The sequence below is a fragment of the Mustela lutreola genome, chromosome 16, assembly GCF_030435805.1.
Source record: "Mustela lutreola isolate mMusLut2 chromosome 16, mMusLut2.pri, whole genome shotgun sequence".
In the NCBI taxonomy this organism is placed as follows: Eukaryota; Metazoa; Chordata; class Mammalia; order Carnivora; family Mustelidae; genus Mustela; species Mustela lutreola.
In genome coordinates, this window is record NC_081305.1 from 44,679,853 (window position 1) to 44,698,844 (window position 18,992).

The following is an 18,992-nucleotide window of genomic DNA, read 5'->3' on the forward strand; positions in this document are numbered from 1 at the left end:
CTCCCGGCGCACGACGGGACGTGGAGTCTAGGGGCGCGCGGCGGCGCCCGAGGGCGCCCCTGGCCGGACTACACGTCCCAGGGGGCGCCGGGAGGACCACACGCCCATTGGCTGCTGAGGATACAGGGCGGGGCTGGACTCGTCCCAGAGCATCCTTTACTCCTCCCTGAGGGTGCTCCATTCCCATCTCGGGCTCTCCATCCTCCAGGACCCGTCGGCGTGGGAGCAGGTGGTCCCTGGCCTCTGGGTCTCCCCTGGGTATGTGGATGACCCGAGGATCTGTCGTGTATCCTTGTCTGTGCTTGCGGGTCTGGTGTCTCTTCTGTGTAAGCCAACGTGTAGACAAGCACAGGGGTTAACCACTGCCTTTGTTCACTTATTCAGTGCCTGCCAGGTGCCAGGCACTCTTCTGGACACGGTGGCATATAGCAGTGACCCAACAAAGTCGCTGCCCTCAAGGAGCTGACCTTTTCATGGAGAAAGACAGATAGGTGATAAAGAAGAAAATAAAGAGACAAAATCATTTTAGAGAATTATGAATGCTATAAAGTGGCTTCTCTGAGGAGATGGCATTCAAGCTGAGACATGAGAAGTTCCAGCCAGGCAACAGGAGGGGAAAGGGAATGAGCTTTGACAAGGGAAAGACCAGTAAGAAAGCTGCTGTGACTGGAGCGGAGTGAGCAAGGGGAGAGACAAGGTTGGGGAGAGAGCAAGGACCCAGATCATGTAGAGCCTTGTAGGACATTACAAAGAAAATGGATTTTGTTCTAAGTGCAATCAATCATTGGCTCTCTTCTCTCTCTCTCTCTCTCTCTCTCTCACACACACACACACACACACACACACACACACCAAGCCCATCAGCAAATCCTGTTATCTCTACATTCACAAAACAGATCCAGGATCCACCTAGTCCTCTCCTTTCCCAGCGTCCACCTGGCACCATCCGCCACTGTCTCTGCCTGGACAGCTCCCAGTCTGTCCTCCCTGCCGCAGCCAGTGTGGGCTACCTAAAACATATGGCATCACAATGCTCTCTAGCTCAAAACCTCCAGTGGCTTCTTTCACAATTAGAATAAAATGCAAAGCCCTCCCTCTGCCCTCAAGGCCCTACTTGATCCCCTCCTCCAATTTCTGACCTCATCTCCCTCTCCCCTTCCTTTGGCTGACTTTGCTCCAGCCACACTGACTTCCTCCCTGTTCCTGGAAGGTACCAGTCCTCTGTCAGCCACAGGATCTTTGCACTTGCTCTTCTCTCTGCCTAGAATGTTCCTGTCCCAGATATCCACATGGCCCCATCCCTCGCTTTATTCAGGTTTCTCACTAAATGTCCCCTCCTCAGATGCAGCCTCAGGTAAAATGGCATCCCCTATCACCCTGTCCTCTCAATTGCTTTTTCCTTCAATACTTATCATAGTTTGTCATCATTTAGTAGACCTGTTTAGTTATTTGACTTACTATCTGTCTCCACCCATTAGAATATCAGCTCTGTGAGGGCAGAGCTTGTTGTCCCATCCGCTGCTGTCTTCCCACTGCCTAGAACAGGGCCTGAAAAGTAGTAAATGCGCAATAATTATTTGTTGAACAAATCAGCGGATCAAACAGACGTTTTGCTCCATGTCTCTCCCCACCTTCTAGCTCTGAGGCACGCAGCCAGCAAAGGCGGGCTCCAGACTGTGCCCTCCTGCACACAGACACGAGGACAGCCTGAACGAATATACTGTATTAAGGAAAGCCCCAAGCAGGGTGTCTGGAGCTAAAGACGAAGAGAAGGGAGAGGTTTACAAGCACCTTCACTGCTTTCTAGACTATTATAGTCCCTAGTTCTGAACGGGAAGGCTGGACACAGAGGTGCCGGCTCTGCCCTGGGCTCTTAAGCTCACAGTCTGGTGGGATAACAGACGCACCCCCACACAGTTACAGCCAAGAGGGGAGGAAGTGCAGGCAGAGGGGTCAAGGCTGGGGTAAGAAAGCACAAGAACTGGGAGCCCAGAGGAGGCTCCTGACCCAGGCTGTGGGTCCGGGAGGGGTTTTTTGGAGGAGATTCCAAGGAAATCCTTTCAAGTCGTGACCCCTTGCCCTCTCTAAGCATGGAATTATTGTCTGTTCTGACATCCTGGAACGCTGGTGCCCAATCTTCCTGTCACCCAAGTGTTGGGGACACTGATCCTGGAAGTCCAAGGCTTTGGTCACTTCTCCTAACCCTGGAGCCTGAGGATCTGGCCACCAGAGGGCACTGTGGCCCCAGTCTTTGTCCACACAGGTTGTTCTGAATCCTCAGACCTAGGACAGATACCCTCCTGGTAGTGGGGCCACAGATCCTGCACACCCTCTTTGTGTGCAGACCCCTGGGGGCTTTGCCTGGGTCTCTGAGGGAGGCTCCATTGCTAACCTCCTACCCCACATCCCCCTCTTCCGCACTAATCTTCAGAGTACACAGCCCTCGCCTAAGGTCAGGCAACTTAGGCTCAGAGGGACAACACCCTCACCGAAAGCCCCCACCCATCAGGGCAGGGAGAGCTAGAATTTGAACCCAGGTCTGACTGAGAAATTAACCTCACCTTTCCTCCCTGTGCTACTTTGAGGGGTGGCTTACTGCCTTCCATGTCGGAATCCCCTCAGGTGTGTGAAAATGCCATCCCTGCCCCCCATCCCCCCATGTCCTGGCCCTAGGGATTCAGGGTGCTCTGAAAACAGATCCTAGAATCTATCCGTAGCAAGCCCCCACATCTTTCTAATGACATCAAGGCATGAGAACCACTGCGTTAGTGGGTGAGGACAAACACAGAAGAAACAAAATGCAATTGCAGGGAAGGCTGCCAGTGCAGGGGTGCGGAGAGGTGTGGGGACAGGGGTCATATCATAAGTCCTGTGTTCCCCTGCGGCTCCGCAGGAACCTCCTCCATCTTTCTGGAACTTTCGATTTTTCATCTGCAAAATAGGAGCGAAGTTCCAACTTCCTAGGTGTGTGGGTCCATGTGAAGCACTTAGAGCAGTGCCTGGCACTTTAGCACGTGATAAATGCGATCGATCCTTACATCATAAACTCCGGTGGCTGAACACCTACCAGACACCTCACCCAGGTGGAAGGTGTTACGTAAGTCATCTCAACAGCCTCATGGGATGAGCGCGATTCCAACCCTCCCCTCCCCCTCCCAGAGGGGTGGCTTCTGCTGGGAGATCACAAATCCCAAAGTGTGCAATGTGCCGACCCCAAGAACCCTGTGTGCTGTCCTGACATGGGCTGGCTATGGGGGTCCTGGTCACTGAGAGTCCTCACCCTGCCAGGGTACTGTCTTGTGACCCTCACAACAATCCTGAGACTGAGTTCAAGGTCGGATCACGTAGGTGGGGCCTTAAAACCCAGGGTAAGTCTATTTTACTGTGTGGTCTAAGGAAATGGTCCAGGTTCATTCTTCTGCATGTGGCTGTCCAATTATCCCAATACCATTTGTTGGAGAGACCGGCTTTTTTCCATTGGACATTCTTTCCTGCTTTGTTGAAGATCAGTTGGCCACAGAGTTGAGGGCCCATTTCTGGGCTCTCTGTTCTGTTCTGTTAATCCATGTGTCTGTTTTTGTGCCAGTACCATACTGTCTTGATGATGACAGCTTTGTAATAGAGCTTGAAGTCTGGAATTGTGACGCCACCAACTTTGGTTTTCTTCTTCAACATTCCTCTGGCTATTCGGGTCCTTTCGGGTTTCATATAATTTTTAGGATTATTTGTTCCCTTTCTTAGAAAAAAGTTGATTGTATTTTGATAGGGATTACATTAAATGTGTAGATTGCTCTAGGTATCATAGACATTTTCACAATATTTTTTCTTCCAATCCAAGCATGGGACACTTTTCCATTTTTTTGTGTCTTCCTCAATTTCTTTCATGAATACTTTATAGTTTCTGAGTACAGATTCTTTGCCTCTTTGGTTAGGTTTATTCCTAGATATCCTATGGTTTTGGGTGCAGTTGTAAATGGGATCAACTCCTTAATTTCTTTCTTCTGTCTTGCTGTTGGTGTATAGAAATGCAACTGATTTTTTTAAAAGATTTTATTTATTTATTTGACAGAGAGAGAGAGAGAGATCACAAGTAGGCAGAGAGAGGCAGAGAGGGAGGAAGGGAAGCAGGCTCCCTGCCTAGCAGAGAGCCCGATGAGGGGCTCGATCCCAGGACCCTGAGATCATGACCTGAGCCGAAGGCAGAGGTATAACCCACTGAGCCACCCAGGCGCCCCTGCAACTGATTTCTGTGCATTGATTTTATATCCTGACACTTTACTGCATTCCTGTATGAGTTCTGGCAGTTTTGGGGTGGAGTCTTTGGGTTTTCCACATAAAGTATCATGTCATCTGCAAAGAGTGATACTTTAGCTTCTTCTTTGCTGATTTGGCTGCCTTCTATTTCTTTTTGTTGTCTGGTTGCTGAGGCTAGGACTTCTAGAACTATGTTGAATAGCAGTGGTGATAGTGGACATCCCTGCTGTGTTCCTGACCTTAGGGAAAAGCTCTCGGTTTTTCCCCATTCAAACTGATACTCGCTGTGGGTTTTGATGATATTGAGGTACATACCCTCTATCCCAACACCGTGAAGTTTTGTACTTTGCCAAATGCCTGTTCTGCATCTATTGAGAGGATCATATGGTTCTTGTTCTTTCTTTTATTAATGTATTGTATCACCGACAAACCATAAGAGACTCTTAATGTCAGGAAACAAGCTGAGGGTGGCTGGAGGGGAGGAGGGTGAGAGGGATGGGGTGGCTGGGGGGGATGGGCATTGCGGAGGGTATGTGCTATGGTGAATGCTGTAAATTGTGTTAAACTGATGAATCACAGACCTGTACCCCTGAAACAAATAATACACTATGTGTTAATTAAACAAACAAACCCAGGGTAAGGAAGCCGGTGGTGGGTTTTGTTTTTTTTTTTTTAAGATTTTATTTATTTATTTATTTGACAGCCAGTGATCACAGGTAGGCAGAGAGGCAGGCAGACAGAGGAAGGGAAGCAGGCTCCCCGCCCAGCAGAGAGCCCGACTCGGGGCTGGATCCCAGGACCCTGGGATCATGACCTGAGCGGAAAGCAGAGGCTTTAACCCACTGAGCCACCCAGGCGCCCCTGGGTGGTGTGTTCTAAGCATGATCTGATGCTGTTGTAGAAAGAGACCCCCACAGTCGCACAAGTGGGCCAGATTGCTGGGGTGGGTGGGGGACAGAGACCGGGGAGGAGGCTGCAGTGGCTTCAGTGGGAGGAGGGGGTAGAACAGAGGTGAAGAGAGAATGAGCAGTGGCAGAACTGTGGCCGCTGCGACAAATGACAGCAAACTCCATGACTTAAAACAACAGAAATGTCTTCTCCTACTGTTCTGGAGGCCAGAAGTCTAAAATCAGTATCACTGGGCAAAAGTAAGGTGTGGACAGGGCCCCCCCCCCGCCTTCTGGAGGTGCCAGGAGAGCACACGGTCTGTGCCTCTCCCAGCATCTGGCGGCTTTTCTTGGCTCGTGCAGCCAGTTCTCCAACCTTCAAGCCCGGCATTTTCAAATCTTTCTCTGCGCGTCTTCCTATCATTTTCTCTTCTGTGCATGTGTGTATGTGTGTCAGATTTTGTTGGGCTGGCAGAAAGGGCTACTTAAGATGGCGAAAGTTCCCACCACAAAACCTGAACTTGAACAGGCGAACAAAGGCCCAAGATGGCGAAAGTTCCCACCACAAGACCTGAGCTCGGACAGGAGAACAAAGGCCCAAGCAGGAATCTGAGACCCTCCCCCCACCCCACCCCGGGCTCCAGTGGACCAATGGGACCCCTACAAGCAGGCGAAATATCCAAATAAGGGAAACTTGCCAAAAGACCCCTGGGCTCCCCTCAAGACCTCTTAAAAGCCCCCTCCTCCCTGCCTTGGGCGCGACTTCCGCCACTCTGCTTTCCAGAGTCCCGGAACCTCCCCCCCAGTTGCGCACCTCGTCCTGGCGCAACTTTCCTGGCTCCCCTTCTCCTGAGCCCTGAAACTTCACTAGAGAGTGTTTTTAATAAATCTTGCCTTGCACCCCCTTTGCCTGGTGTTGTGTTTATCTCGCCGGAAAAAAACTTTACAGATTTCCCTCTGCTTCTTTCTCTCTCTCTCTTTTTTTTCTTTTGAAAAAACATTTTGTTCATTCATTTGAAAGAGAGAGAGATGACACAGCAGGGGCAGCGGCAGAGGGAGAGGGAGGAGAAGCAGACTCCCCACGGAGCAGGGAGCCTGATGCAGGACTCGATCCCAGGACCCTGAGATCATAACGTGAGCCCAAGGCAGAGGCTCAACTGACTGAATCACCCAGGCGCCCACTCTGCTTCTCTCTGAGAAGGACCCTTGTAATTGCATTGAGCACTCAAGGAGAATCTTCCCCACCTCAAGCCCCTTAACTTGATCACATCTACAAAGTCCCTTCTACTATGTAATGTAACATAGTCTCAGGTTCTGGAGATTAGGACACAGACATTTTGGGGGCCACTTCTCTGTTTACCACACTACCCCATTGAAAATGGCAATCTTCGGGGGGGAGGGAGAGGGTGATGGGGTTGTGGACATTGGGGAGGGTATGTGCTATGGTGAGTGCTGTTTAGTGTGTAAACCTGGCGATTCACAGACCTGTACCCCTGGGGCTAATAATACATTATATGTTTATTAAAAAAAAAAAAAAAAGAAAGAAAATGGCAATCTTCCTCCCACCCACTTCCAGACTCTTTGCTATGTTTGATTTTTTTCTCTTTGTTTAATTTTCCCCATAATTCTTAGGGGTGCCTGGCTGGCTCAGTCAGTAGAGCATGGGACTCTTAACCTTGGGGTTGTGAGTTCAAGCCCCACGTTGGGTGTGGAGATTACTTAAAAATACCCCTCTCATTGTTATTTTAATTAGCTTCTTTCAGATTACTATTGATAATCCCTTGCATAAATTCCTACCAGGAATGTTTTTGTTTTGTTTTGTTTTTGGTGTGAACTTTTTTTTTTTAATTCAAGTATAATTAAGATACAGTGTTATATTAGTTTCAAGTATACCATACAATGATTCAACAACTCTATACATTTCTCAGTACTTATTTAGATAAGTGTACTCTTTTTTTTTTCCCTGAAGATTTTATTTATTTATTTGACAGAGGGAGACACAGTGAGAGAGGGAACACAAGCAGGGGGAGTGGGAGAGGGAGAAGCAGGCTTCTCACCAGGCAGAGAGCATGATGCAGGTTAATCCCAGGACTCTGGGATCATAACCTGAGCCGAAGGCAGACACTTAAGGACTGAGCCTCCAAGGCGCCCCTAGATAAGTGTACTCCTTTTTTTTTTTTTTTTAAGATTTTATTTATTTAGTAGTCAGAGAGGCAGGCAGAGAGAGACAGAAAAGCAGGCTCCCTGCTGAGCAGAGAGCCCGATGAGGGACTCGATCTCAGGACCCTGGGATCATGACCTGAGCTGAAGGCAGAGGCTTTAGCCCACTGAGCCACCCAGGCACCCGATAAGTGTACTCTTAATGCCTTTTTTCTTTTGTTTTTTAAGATTTCAACCATTTAATTGACAGAGAGAGAGAGGCAGCAAGCAAGAGAGGGAATACAAGCAGTGGGAGCAGGAGAAGGAGAAGCAGGCTTCCCATTGAGCAGAGAGGCCAATGCGGCACTTGATCCCAGAACCCTGGGATCATGACCTGAGCCAAAGGCAGACGCTCAACACCTGAGCCACCGACATCCCCCTCTCTTAATGCCTTTTTAAAATTAAGGGTTTTTTTTTTTGTTGTTGTTTTTAAGATTTTATTTATTGGGGCGCCTGGGTGGCCTAGTGGGTTAAGCCTCTGCCTTCAGCTCAGGTCATGATCTCAAAGTCCTGGGATCCAGCCCAGCAGGGAGCCTGCTTACCGCCCCCCACCCCCACCCACCACCTGCCTCTCTGCCTACTTGTGCTCTCTCTCTCCGTCAAATAAATAAATAAAATCTTAAAAAAAAAAAAAAAAAAAAGAAGAAGAAGTCATTGTTATAGGGCGCCCAGTGTGGCTAGTATGGGATGCTCAGCAAGGAGTCTGCTCGTCCCTCTCCCTCGGCCCCTCCCCCCTGCTCATGAGAGACGGAGAAGGGGGAGTACACACATTCTCTCTCTCAAATAAATAAATAAAATCTTTAAAAAAAAAAATCACTGGGGCACCTGGGTGGCTCAGTGGGTTAAAGCCTCTGCCTGCGGCTCAGGTCATGATCCCAGGGTCCTGGGATCGAGTCCCGCATCGGGCTCTCTGCTCAGCAGGGAGCCTGCTTCCTCCTCTCTCTCTGCTTGCCTCTCTGCCTACTTGTGATCTCTCTCTCTCTCAAATAAATAAATAATCTTAAAAAAAAAAAAGTCACTGCTATAAACTGAATGTTTGTGTCCTCACCCCCCCCATTCATATGTTGAATCCCTAAACCCCAGTGTGATGGTGCTTGGAGATGGGGCTTTGGGAGGCAATTAGGATTAGAAGACCAATCTGATGGAACTAGAGTCCTTTTAAGAGACACCAGAGAGTTTGTTCTCTTTCTTTCTGACTGTGAGGATACAGCAGGAAGACAGTCGTCCCAAACAGTTGTCTGCAAGAGTCCTTGCTGGCAACCTGATCTCAGACTTCCCCACCTTCAGAACTGTCAGAAAATGCATTTCTTTCTTTCTTTTTTAAGATTTTATTCATTTATTTGACAGAGAGAGAGATCACAAGTAGGCAGAGTCAGTCAGAGGGAGAGGGGGAAGCAAGCTCCCCGCCAAGCAGAAAGCCCAATGCGGGGCTCGATTCCAGCACCCTGAGATCATGACCGGAGCTGAAGGCAGAGGCCAACCCACTGAGCCACCCAGATGCCCCTCTTTCTTTTTTTTATTTTATTTTTTTTAAGATTTTATTTATTTATTCGACAGAGAGAGAGATCACAAGTAGGCAGAGAGGCAGGCAGAGGGGGAAGCAGGCTTCCTGCTGAGCCCAGAGCCAGATGCAGGGCTAGATCCCAGAACCGTGGGATCATGACCTGAGCTGAAGGGAGAGGCTTTAACCCACTGAGCCACCCAGGCGCCTCCTCTTTCTTTTTTTTAAAGTAATCTCTACACCCTATGTGGGGCTCAAACTTGTAACCCCAAGACCAAGAGTTGCATGCTCCACCGACTGAGCCAGCCCAGCACCCACATTAACTCCACTGTTTTATTTACATTTAGGTCTTTACTTCATCTGGAGTCTTTGTATGTGGTATGAGGTTAAGGATCCATTTTTTTTTTTTCTCCATATAGTGACTCGATTTTCCTAAAGCCACACTGAACAAATCCATCCTTTCGCCCACCAAATGCAAGTGCCACCTCTGTCATTTTACATCCCTATACGTGCCTGTGTCTGCCTGTGAGGCTGTTCTGTTCCTTTGGTGTGTTCATCTGCTCTTGCAACGCACTATTTTTACAACTATGGCTTGGTAGTTTGTCTTAAAGATTTATTTATTTGACAGAGAGAGAGAGAGAGATCACAAATAGGCAGAGAGGCAGGCAGGCAGAGAGAGAGGAAGAAGCAGGCTCCCTGCCAAGCAGAGAGCCCGATGTGGGACTTGATCCCAGGACCCTGAGATCATGACCTAAGCTGAAGGCAGAGACTTAACCCACTGAGCCACCCAGGCACCCTGTAGTTTGTCTTAATATTTGATAAAGCAAGACCTCCCTCCTTTCCTCTCTAATGTTAACTTAGCTATTTGTATACCTTTATTCCTCCATATAAATTTTAGAATTGGTTTATCAAGTACTTTAAAAAATCTGGAATTTTTATTAAGATTGCTTTAAATTTATTGGTGAATTTCGAAAGAACTGAAATGTAGATAATATGAAGATACCCTATCCAAGGACATGGATCATTTCATTTTTTTTAGATTACCTTCTGTATCCTTTATTGACATTTTACTTGTTAGTTTTGGGGTTTTTTTGTTTTTATTTTTTTGACAGGGAGAGACACAGCAAAAGAGGGAACACAAGCAGGGGCAAAGGGGAGAGAGAGAGGCACGCTCTCTGCTGAGCAGGGAGCCGGACGTGGGGGTTGATCCCAGGATTTGGGGATCATGACCTGAGCCTAAGGCAGATGCTCAGTGCCTGAGCCAACCAGGCGCCCCAAGTTTATTTTAATGTTTTGAAAGTAATCTCTTTGCCCAATGTGGGGCTCGAACTCCCTAAGATCAAGAGTCCCATGCTTTACCGACTAAGCCAGCCAGGCATCCCTAAAGTTATGTTTTAGCTGGTTATTACAGTGTTACTGAGATGATACTGATCTTTGTAGGTTGACCCGTTAGTAACCATGATAATCTCTTTGCTAAGAGCCTTCTTACCTCAATTGTGAATACCAGTCATATCATTGATGAGAGCCCACTTCTAGTATTTATCATCCTAATTAGCAAAGCCCTTAGTGTTGATATGAGATGGATGAGTACCTTATAGCAGCTGCCTCTGGAGCCTGCTCTTGTAATTAAATTCCGGCTGACAACCCTGCCAGCTCCGACCTGACCAACCTGTGGGGTGCAGTTTAAAACCAACTCATATCGCCACGAGGGGGCGCTGAGACCTCACTTTGCTAGGAGACCTCCTGTGGGTGGAGAGAATGTGGCCACCAGGGGGCACTGCTTGCGCCAAGCACCTACTTTGTGCTGTTCGCTCTTCTAGATGTTAGGGTAACCATGCTCAAGGCAGGAAAGGAGCTAATATTCTGAAAGTCGAGGAGTGTAGACAGGCAATAAAAAAACTAACTGATTATATCAGGGCTGGGCTATCCGGGCTGCACAGTTGTGGGGTCCGACTCTTGATTTCAGCTCCGGTGGTGATCGGGTCTGGAACGAGCCTCCCATTGGGTTCTGCACTCAGGGCAGAGTCTGCTTAAGACGCGCTCTCTCCCTCTGCTCCTTCCCCCTCATAAATAAATAAATCCTCCTTTAAAAAGATTATGTCAGGGTGTAATAAATTGTATGGAGAAACTAAGTCATGGTGACCAGATAGTGACGGTTGGAGGCTCCTTACATAAGGGGCTTCCAAGTATCTGAGATTACATTATAGGAGGATGTCAGGGTGTCTGGGTGGCTCAGCTATTAAGCGTCTGCCTTCAGCTCAGGTCATGATGCCAGCGTCCTGGGATCGAGTCTGGTATCGGCTCTCTTCGAGGCGGGATGCCTGCTTCTCCCTCTCCCACTTTCCCCGCTTGTGTTCCATCTCTCTGTGTGTCTCTCTCTGTCAAATAAAATCTTGAAAAATAAAACATTAAAAATAAAAAATAAAGGAGGATAACAGACTCATGGAGAAGAGTACTCTGGGCAGAGGAAATGTGTCTGTGGGTCTGGAGGAGAAAAGCATGGAGGGAGGGAGGATGGGAAAGAGACAAATGTAGACAAAGAACAGAAGGGAGAGGGGGTAAGACAGAGTGGTGACTGGTGACAGGGAGGAGTGTGTAAGCATAGGACTCTGGCTTTTGTCCTGAGGCCGGGGTAAGCCTCTGGAGGGGTTGTGATATTAAAGATCTCAAGACAGACTGTTACGTGAAAATGAGCAAGGTTAGGACAGTGTCCTAATGTTCACCTTAAGAAACAGGAGTTGGGGGCGCCTGGGTGGCTCAGTGGGTTAAGCCTCTGCCTTCAGCTCAGGTCATGATCTCAGGGTCCTGGGATGTAGCCCCGCATCAGGCTCTCTGCTCCGCGGGGAAGCAGGCTCCCCGCCCCCCCGACTCTGCCTGCCTCTCTGCCTACTTGTGATCTCTGTCAAATAAATAAATAAAATCTTTTAAAAAAAGAAAGAAAGAAAGAAAGAAACAGGAGTTGATGGGACAGAATCTAGGTTCCCACTTGTTTGAATTTGTATCAAGAAATACTATAACAAGGGTGCCTGGGGGGCTCGGGGCAAGATCCCGGGGGTTCCTAGGATGAAGCCCCATGGGCTCCCTGGTCAGGGGGGAGCCTGCTTCTCCCTCCCCCTCTGCCAAGTAGGGGAATATACTTGTGCTCTCGCTCTCTCAAATAAATCAATCTAAAAAAAAAAAAGAAAGAAAGAAAGAAAGAAAGAAAGAAAAAGTCCTAGAACAATACCAAGAAATTGATGTTTTAAAATGATGCATTAGAGGAAGAGGGGGGACAGAGAATGGAGTGGATGGAGATGAAGGTGAGAGGGAGGGAAAGATGTCCTGTGGCTGCCGAGTGGGAAACAGCACAGACCCTGGGAGGCAGGGAGCTTGGTGACCCAGCAAGTGGGGGACAAAAATGCAAGGACGGCAAGTCGGGTACACTGTGTCCTTTGGAGCTTTGCCACAAGAGGGCCTGAAAATCAGTGTTCCCAAGGCACATCTTTGCTGGCCAGAGGTGATGGCTGGAGGAGCTAATGGTTCAGCTCCTCCCTACAATAACATTAATAACGATGTTTATTAAGTGCCTGGCACTAATCTACGATGTATACTTTAAACCATGTAAACCTCGCAACACCACCAGGGATAGGCACTGTTCTAATCCTCTTCATTTCATAGGTGTGGAAACTGAGGCACAGAAAAGTGACTTGTTCTAGTTGACACAGCTAGGAAGGGGGACAGATGGCATTTGAATCCAGGCAAGAATCCCATAGTCCACACTCTTACCCACTATGGTATGTTGCTTCCCAGTGCTTCTGTTGTAGCCTTGTTCTCAGTCAAGTTGTATGGCCTTTTGGATAGGCTATCTCAGGAGTGTGAGCAGTCACTAACAATTTAGTATGAATTAGTTACCCCCATACCTCTTTTCCTGACACTAAGGCACAGCCATCACTGCTATGGTTTATGGGAGCACTGTAGTATAGGAGTTCAGTAATTGAGCTCTGGGGTCCTGTGCTAGGGACCGAAGCCCGGTGCCACTTGCCAGGTGTGTGACTTTGGGCAAGTAGTATCACTAAACTGGGCCTCAGTTTCCTTCCTTTGTGAAGTCCCTGTTTTCCAGAAGAGGAAACTGAGAGGCTCAACACAAGGGCACACCCAGGACTTTTAAGACCTGGGTTTTGAGCATATAATCACCTCCACAGAATGAGGAACCAAAACCAGGTTCTGTGAGAGGAAATCAAGCCCAAGAGAAAGTTCTGGGAGACGCACGCTGGTGATTGGTTGCCAGGAGACCTACGTCCATTCTCCAGGCATCTTTTCTCTGTGCATCTGGGTGGACGGAAGGGGACCCTGGGAGCCTGAGGTCTGCCTGCACAGGGACAGCAAAGCCACCCGCAGGGCTGGACAGGTGAGGTGTTTCTGCCTTCCTCCTCCTACAGTGGCATCCCTTCCTGTTCCACTGGCGCTCAGACCCCCTGCAATGTGTGCCTGATCCAGCTACTGGGTGACACAGAGTATGGGTGGGGGCCGGGACCCAACGTCAGTCAGTAGAGGGAAGATGTGAGGTGTGCTTTGTTCTGGTGGGGGGGAGGGAGGACACCCTAGCTCTGGCCTTGCCCCCGTCCTTAGGCCGGCCCAGCACCCCTGCCCCCCATCTCCTGACCACACACACAGACAGGACCGTGGCTACAACTAGACCTGCCATTAAAATACTGAAATACCGGGGTGCCTGGGTGACTCAGTCATTCAGCATCCGCCTTTGGCTCAGGTCAGGATCCCAGGGTCCTGGGATTGAGTCCCGCACCAGGCTCTCTGCTTGGCGGGAAGTTGGTTTCTCCTTCTCCCTCTCCCTCTGCCTACTTGTGTGCTCTCTCTCTGTCAAATAAATAAATTCTTTAAAAAAAAATACTGAAATGCTTCCACAGTTTGGAGTAAATAGCTGCTACCCACTTCTGATGCTCTCACCCCTCTGCTGGAGCCCTTCGGGCCTCCCTAACACCCAGCCCAGGGGCCTTCCTGATCCAGCTCTGGAGGACCTGCCCATCCTGGTGGGTGGGTGGACGGCTCTATCAATACCTGGTATGTTCCCTGCGTTAGGCTCATCCTCAATACCTGCACACACAAGGTTCAGGGTCCTCAGGTATGGGTACCCATCTCACACGAACTCCTATGCATCCTTCAAAGCCTTGGCTCAATTGTCACTTTCTTCAGGAAGCCCTCTTGGTTTGTTCATGATGTGTTTTGGTGATATTGGGCACGTCTGGGTTCGCGCATCTCCCCTGCTACGAGGACCACAGGCCATCATTCCCACAGGAGCCCCAGATGACACCCACTGGACCCTGTTGGCTTGTACTGGGGAAGGCTGAGGGGGAAGTGAGGACAAGCTGAGTCCTGGGAGGGGAGGTTGCGGGGGGGAGCGGGGGCGGGCGGGGGCAAGGCCAGCAGGGCCTGTTCTCATGCTCTCTGGCTGACGAGTGATTCTCCATCTGTCAGGCCAGCTGTGGGTGCCGGGGGAGATGCAGCAGGACAGAGGGAGGTGTGTGGGAGAAGCTTGGGGAAGTCCACGGTAATCAGGGAGAGGAAAAAGAGGCACATCGTGTTGTTACAGAACCATTACATACAACTTACAAATAAGCCAGGACAGTGTGGAGGGTAGGGGAGAAGGCAGGAGGCCATGGAGGCAAGGTCAGGGTGGCGCAGTCCGGGCCCGATCCTGGAGAGGGCTCAGACTGCGGTCCCTGGAAGGGCTGGGCGGGCGGAGGCCAGGCTGCTTGTGGAGCCCTCGGAGCTTCCCCAGCAGCTCCTGGATGAAGTCCTGAGGACAGGGCAGGAGTCCTGAGAACACAGGGAGAGGCGGGGCTGCCCCTGCCCAGCCCAGCCCCTCTGATCTGGGCCCCTACTGCTCCCGCCTCCCCTCCCAGGCAGTGAAAGGGCCCAAAGGTAGGTTGGGGGGGTGTCAAAAGGCAGAGATGGGGAAAGGTGGGGAACAGATAGACACAGGGAAAGACAGAGCCACAGACAAGGAGGGAGACAGAGACCTAGAAAATGAGACCAAGCCAGAGGCACAGAGACAGAGGGAGAGACAAAAGGACCGAGAAAGAAACAGCCACAGAGAGACAAGATGTTTCTCAGGCCAAGGGATCGCCAGGAGGATCCCCAGGGACGGAGGCCTTAGCTCCGGGGGCAGACAGACACACAATGACGTTTGTCCCTCAGGCAGCCCAGAGCTGGTTGGAGAAACATGAATATTTTTCCCTTTTAAAGCAGGGAAGGAAGTGGGAGGGGTTGGGCTGCTCAGCTTCAGGGCTTGGAGGGATGGGGGTGGGGGGCAGAGGTGGGGAAGGGAATCCCAGGGTGGCAGAAGCAGCAGGAGGTGAGAGAGGCCGGGAGAGGCTGAGCCCCAGGACCAGCCGCCCAAAGGAGGGGGCAGGAGAGGGACCAGCAGAAGCCGGACACAGATGGGGAGCATCTCCGTAGGGAGGAGATGACGGGGCCCCAGTGGCAGATGGGAAGATACAAGCCAGGGTGAGGAAGACAAAGACACCACTGGAGGCAGGGAAAAGGCTGAGCGGCTCAGAGGGCTCCCCAGAGTTCTCCCTGCTGCCCCTGGGCCAGCCAGCTTCTTCCCTTCTCCCCAGGGACCCCCTTCTCTACCAGGAAGCAAGGGCCCAGAGCAGGGAGGGAAAACTCACCTCTGTGGGGTTCCTGCACGACTTCAGGAGTCCCTAAACCCCCACCCCCCACAAATAAAAGAAAATAGTAAATAACTAAGCCCCTCGGCCCCTCCAGCCCCCTTCTCTCTCCCAACAAAGCCCTGAGGCAACCAGACAAAAGGGAGTCAGGCTCCAAGGGGCACTTCCCATCTGGTCACTGGGGGAGAACATGGTCCCAGGGTCTTACAGAGTGAGTGGGGGGAGGGTTGAGTCAAGAAACTCAGCCCCAGGATCAGCTCTAAGTCCAGAGAGGGTCAGAAGGTCACACAGCGTTTCCTGCCTCTGGGAGAGCACAGGCCCTAAATAGCCAGGACACACAGGCAGGCAACCTGCCTGGCTTGGACTCGGAGCTCTGCTCCTTCTGAGCTGGGACCCGGGGCAAGGGATTAAATCACTTTCCTCATCTGGAAGATGGAGGTCTTAAACCCTTCCCAGGATTTGTGAGGATTAAATGAGTTAAGTGGAAAGGAATGGAAACAGTGCCCGGCACATAGGAAGTGCTCAATAAACACGCTGACTATTGTTGGGGCTTCGGGGCAGCCTTTCCCTTCACCTACCTGGATTTTCCGGCTTCTGTCCTCTTCGCTCTCTAATTCCAACAATTCGTCGATGTTGACCTCATCAGGCATGTCTGCCTCCTAAGGCAGGGAAGGAGGAGGGGTCAGTGTCCCTTGCCTGCCCCTCCCTCGCCTTTGTCCAGGCCTCTGGAGAAGCTCCACCAGCCCCAGGGCCCAGCTGGCCGGTTCTGGAGCAACAGTGTGGCAGTCAGGGACAGCACCGCCAAGGCAGGACATCTGGGTGCTGGGGGGAGGGGTGGCAGATGGGTTGACAGAGGCCCAGCGGTCTGTACCAGCTCAGATGCCGGGGCCCCCAGAGCCCAGAGAGCCTTGGGGCTGGCACAGGTCTCTCTCCTTGGCCCCAGTTCCCATAGAGGGAAACAGGCCTGGTCAAGTCTCTGAATGTCAGATTCTGGGATTCAGGAGAGGGGCTGGTTCTGCCCTTTCAAGGAAAAGTCTAAGCACTAGGTTTGGGGGAGGGGCGCAGGCCAGCCAGAGCCTACTGGGGGAGGCCCCTTGCCTAAGAGGACCAGAAGGGAGGGTAGGGCTCCTGCCAGCCCCCAGGGCCAAGAGTGCACCTCGATCGGTCCAGATAATGACCACCAACGCGCCCCAGAGTGGGTGGGTGGGAAGAGCCGCGGGCCCAACTTTGAGTGGCCCAGAGGGGCATTCCTCCCGTAGCCTGTCGGGGCAAAAAGCCAAACGCAGGCTGCCTCTCTCTCCCTGTGGGGGACAGAATCCAGCTGTCAAAGCAAGAGATCCCGGAGGCTACAGATTTTTTCCTCCCCCACCCAACGACCTTCAGACTTCATTGTGGGCCTCAGGGCTGGGTGGTCCTGGGTTTGTTGGGGGGGGCGGGGGGGGGGGTCAGCAAAGGCATGGCTAGTCCTTAAGTGGATCCCACGCCTGTATGAGGCTCTGCAGGTGAGCTAGAGACAGAGGCCAAGGGGCCAGAGCCAAGGCCAAGGCCAGCAGGAGAGTGCAGAGCTCTAGGGCATCATGAGCAGCCTGCCCGGGCCCGGGGCTACGGTCTGGACTGCAAGGCATGTGGCTCTGGTTTAGTGTGTCACAGCAGCTGGAAATGTCCGCCATCGGAGGATGACCTTAAAGGATGCCACCTACCAATGGCCACTGGACTTCTACGTCTACTTATAAGAGCCTCCTTGTGTGCCTGACAACAGTGGGACCTTGTGTCGCCATCAGGGGCCCTGCCTTCTGTCCCCTTCGAGCCGTGCCGAGGAGCATCTGTGCCTCCTCTCTGTCCGCTGACACAACCCCCACGTCCCTGGGATTGTGTTTTGTGTGTGGCGCAGTGTGACTTCAAGCAGAAACTCAAGTGGGGGGCGCCTGGGTGGCTCAGTGGGTTAGGCCGCTGCCTTCGGCTCGGGTCATGATCTCGGGGTCCTGGGATCGAGTCCCGCATCGGGCTCTCTGCTCAGTGGGGAGCCTGCTTCCTCCTCTCTCTCTGCCTGCCTCTCTGCCTACTTGTGATCTCTCTCTGTCGAATAAATAAATAAAATCTTTAAAAAAAAAAAAAAAGAAAAAAAGAAACTCAAGTGGAAGGTGTGAAACGCACATGGGTAGCCTAGGGATCCCCACACGAGGCTGTCGCTCACGCCCTGTGTGGCCACCGACAGTTGTAGTCTCTGCCTTGCCAGGCCTGTGTGTCCCTACAGCTTGTGCGGTTTTCTGTGTGTGGCTGTAATTTCGGCTATTTTCTGTAAGCAGCTGTAGTGCCTGTCATTGTGTCTGCATATGGTCCTTCCTTTTGCTTTTAGGAGGCAATGGAGGGTTTTCCGTGAATCATTCCGTGTGGCAAGGAGTTGCCCCGGTTCTGGTGTGCGTATGACTCCATGGAGGGTCTCTGAGTAGCTGGAACCGGAGCCTTTTGTGTGGGTGTTGTTGTGCGTAGTCAGCACACGCCTGTGGCTTGTGCTATTGTGTCTGTGGGTGCCGATCTGTAGGGGACCGCAGCCTGTGTCCCTGAGAGTCTGTACATGGCTGCTGTGTCTACCAATGGCTCTAACTCGTCGCTGGGCACGTCTGTGAATGTTGTGGCTTCCTTTGCGGTGTGTTTCTGGGTCTCAGTACCCTCCCGGTCCCCTCACCGGATCTAAGTTCGGCTTGAAGACAGACCCTACCCCCCAACCTCTCTCCAGATTCGGCCGCTCTGGCTCCCCAACTTTGCCTCCTTGCCCCCCATAGGCTCAACCGCTATGCTCAACCATCTCTGGAGACTCAAGCGGGTGTCTGGGTCCACAAGCAGAGACCCAGGGAGGGGACACAGCAAGGGCCAATGAGTCCCTGAGCGCGCATTCCCTTGTGTGACAGAGGCCAGCACAAGCAACCAGAGACCCCAAGAGCGTAGGGAGTCCGGAACAAGGGCGTGTCACTCCTCGATCCCCACACCCGCCTTTGCCCCCGTACGGCTCCCAGCCTCACCCTGCCGCGGTACAGCTCCTCCAAGCGCCCGTCAATCCACTTCTCCACGTCCAGCCGCCGCTGCAGCTCCCGCCGGTCGTACTTGACGGTGACACGCGCGTGTCGTTTCTGCAGGCCCCCGGGGCTGCCCCCCGGGCCGCGAGCCCGCGATGGAGACTGCAACTTGCTCAGCACCCGCTTGCCCAGCCGCTGAGCTGCCATAGCGATCCCCGTCCCGGCCCGCGCGCCGCGCTGTGCGCCTCCGCAGGCGCCCAGGGGGCCTCTTACGGGCCGGGGCGGAGCCGGCCGGGGGCGGGGGCTTGGGCTCGCCCGGGGGCCAGCTCCGCCCCAGTCGCCCGGGCCTCAGTTTCCCCGCCGGCAGCGCGGGGACTAGTCGCTGCACCGCCTAAAGCCCGCAGCCGTGTTCAGTCCAGGTGTGCGCGCGGTCCCGGAGTCCCAGGCTGGGCCCGGACGGCTGGGG

At 51.9% G+C, this 18,992-nt stretch overlaps 1 protein-coding gene across 2 annotated transcripts; it reads right to left on the reverse strand.

The window, feature by feature from the left end:
- Positions 1-14,390: 14,390 nt before the first annotated feature.
- PPP1R14A (protein phosphatase 1 regulatory inhibitor subunit 14A) lies at positions 14,391-18,992 on the reverse strand. Of its 2 annotated transcripts, none has more exons than XM_059151925.1 (4): positions 18,533-18,983; positions 16,091-16,171; positions 15,513-15,545; positions 14,391-14,635 (listed from the first exon to the last, which is right to left on the reverse strand). In XM_059151925.1, exons 1-4 carry the CDS (start codon positions 18,731-18,733, stop codon positions 14,507-14,509), a joined length of 444 nt encoding a protein of 147 aa, XP_059007908.1. In that variant the 5' UTR covers positions 18,734-18,983; the 3' UTR covers positions 14,391-14,506. The 2 variants fall into 2 exon arrangements, with proteins under 2 accessions (XP_059007908.1, XP_059007909.1); XM_059151926.1 differs by having other exon boundaries at positions 14,518-14,655; positions 18,533-18,992.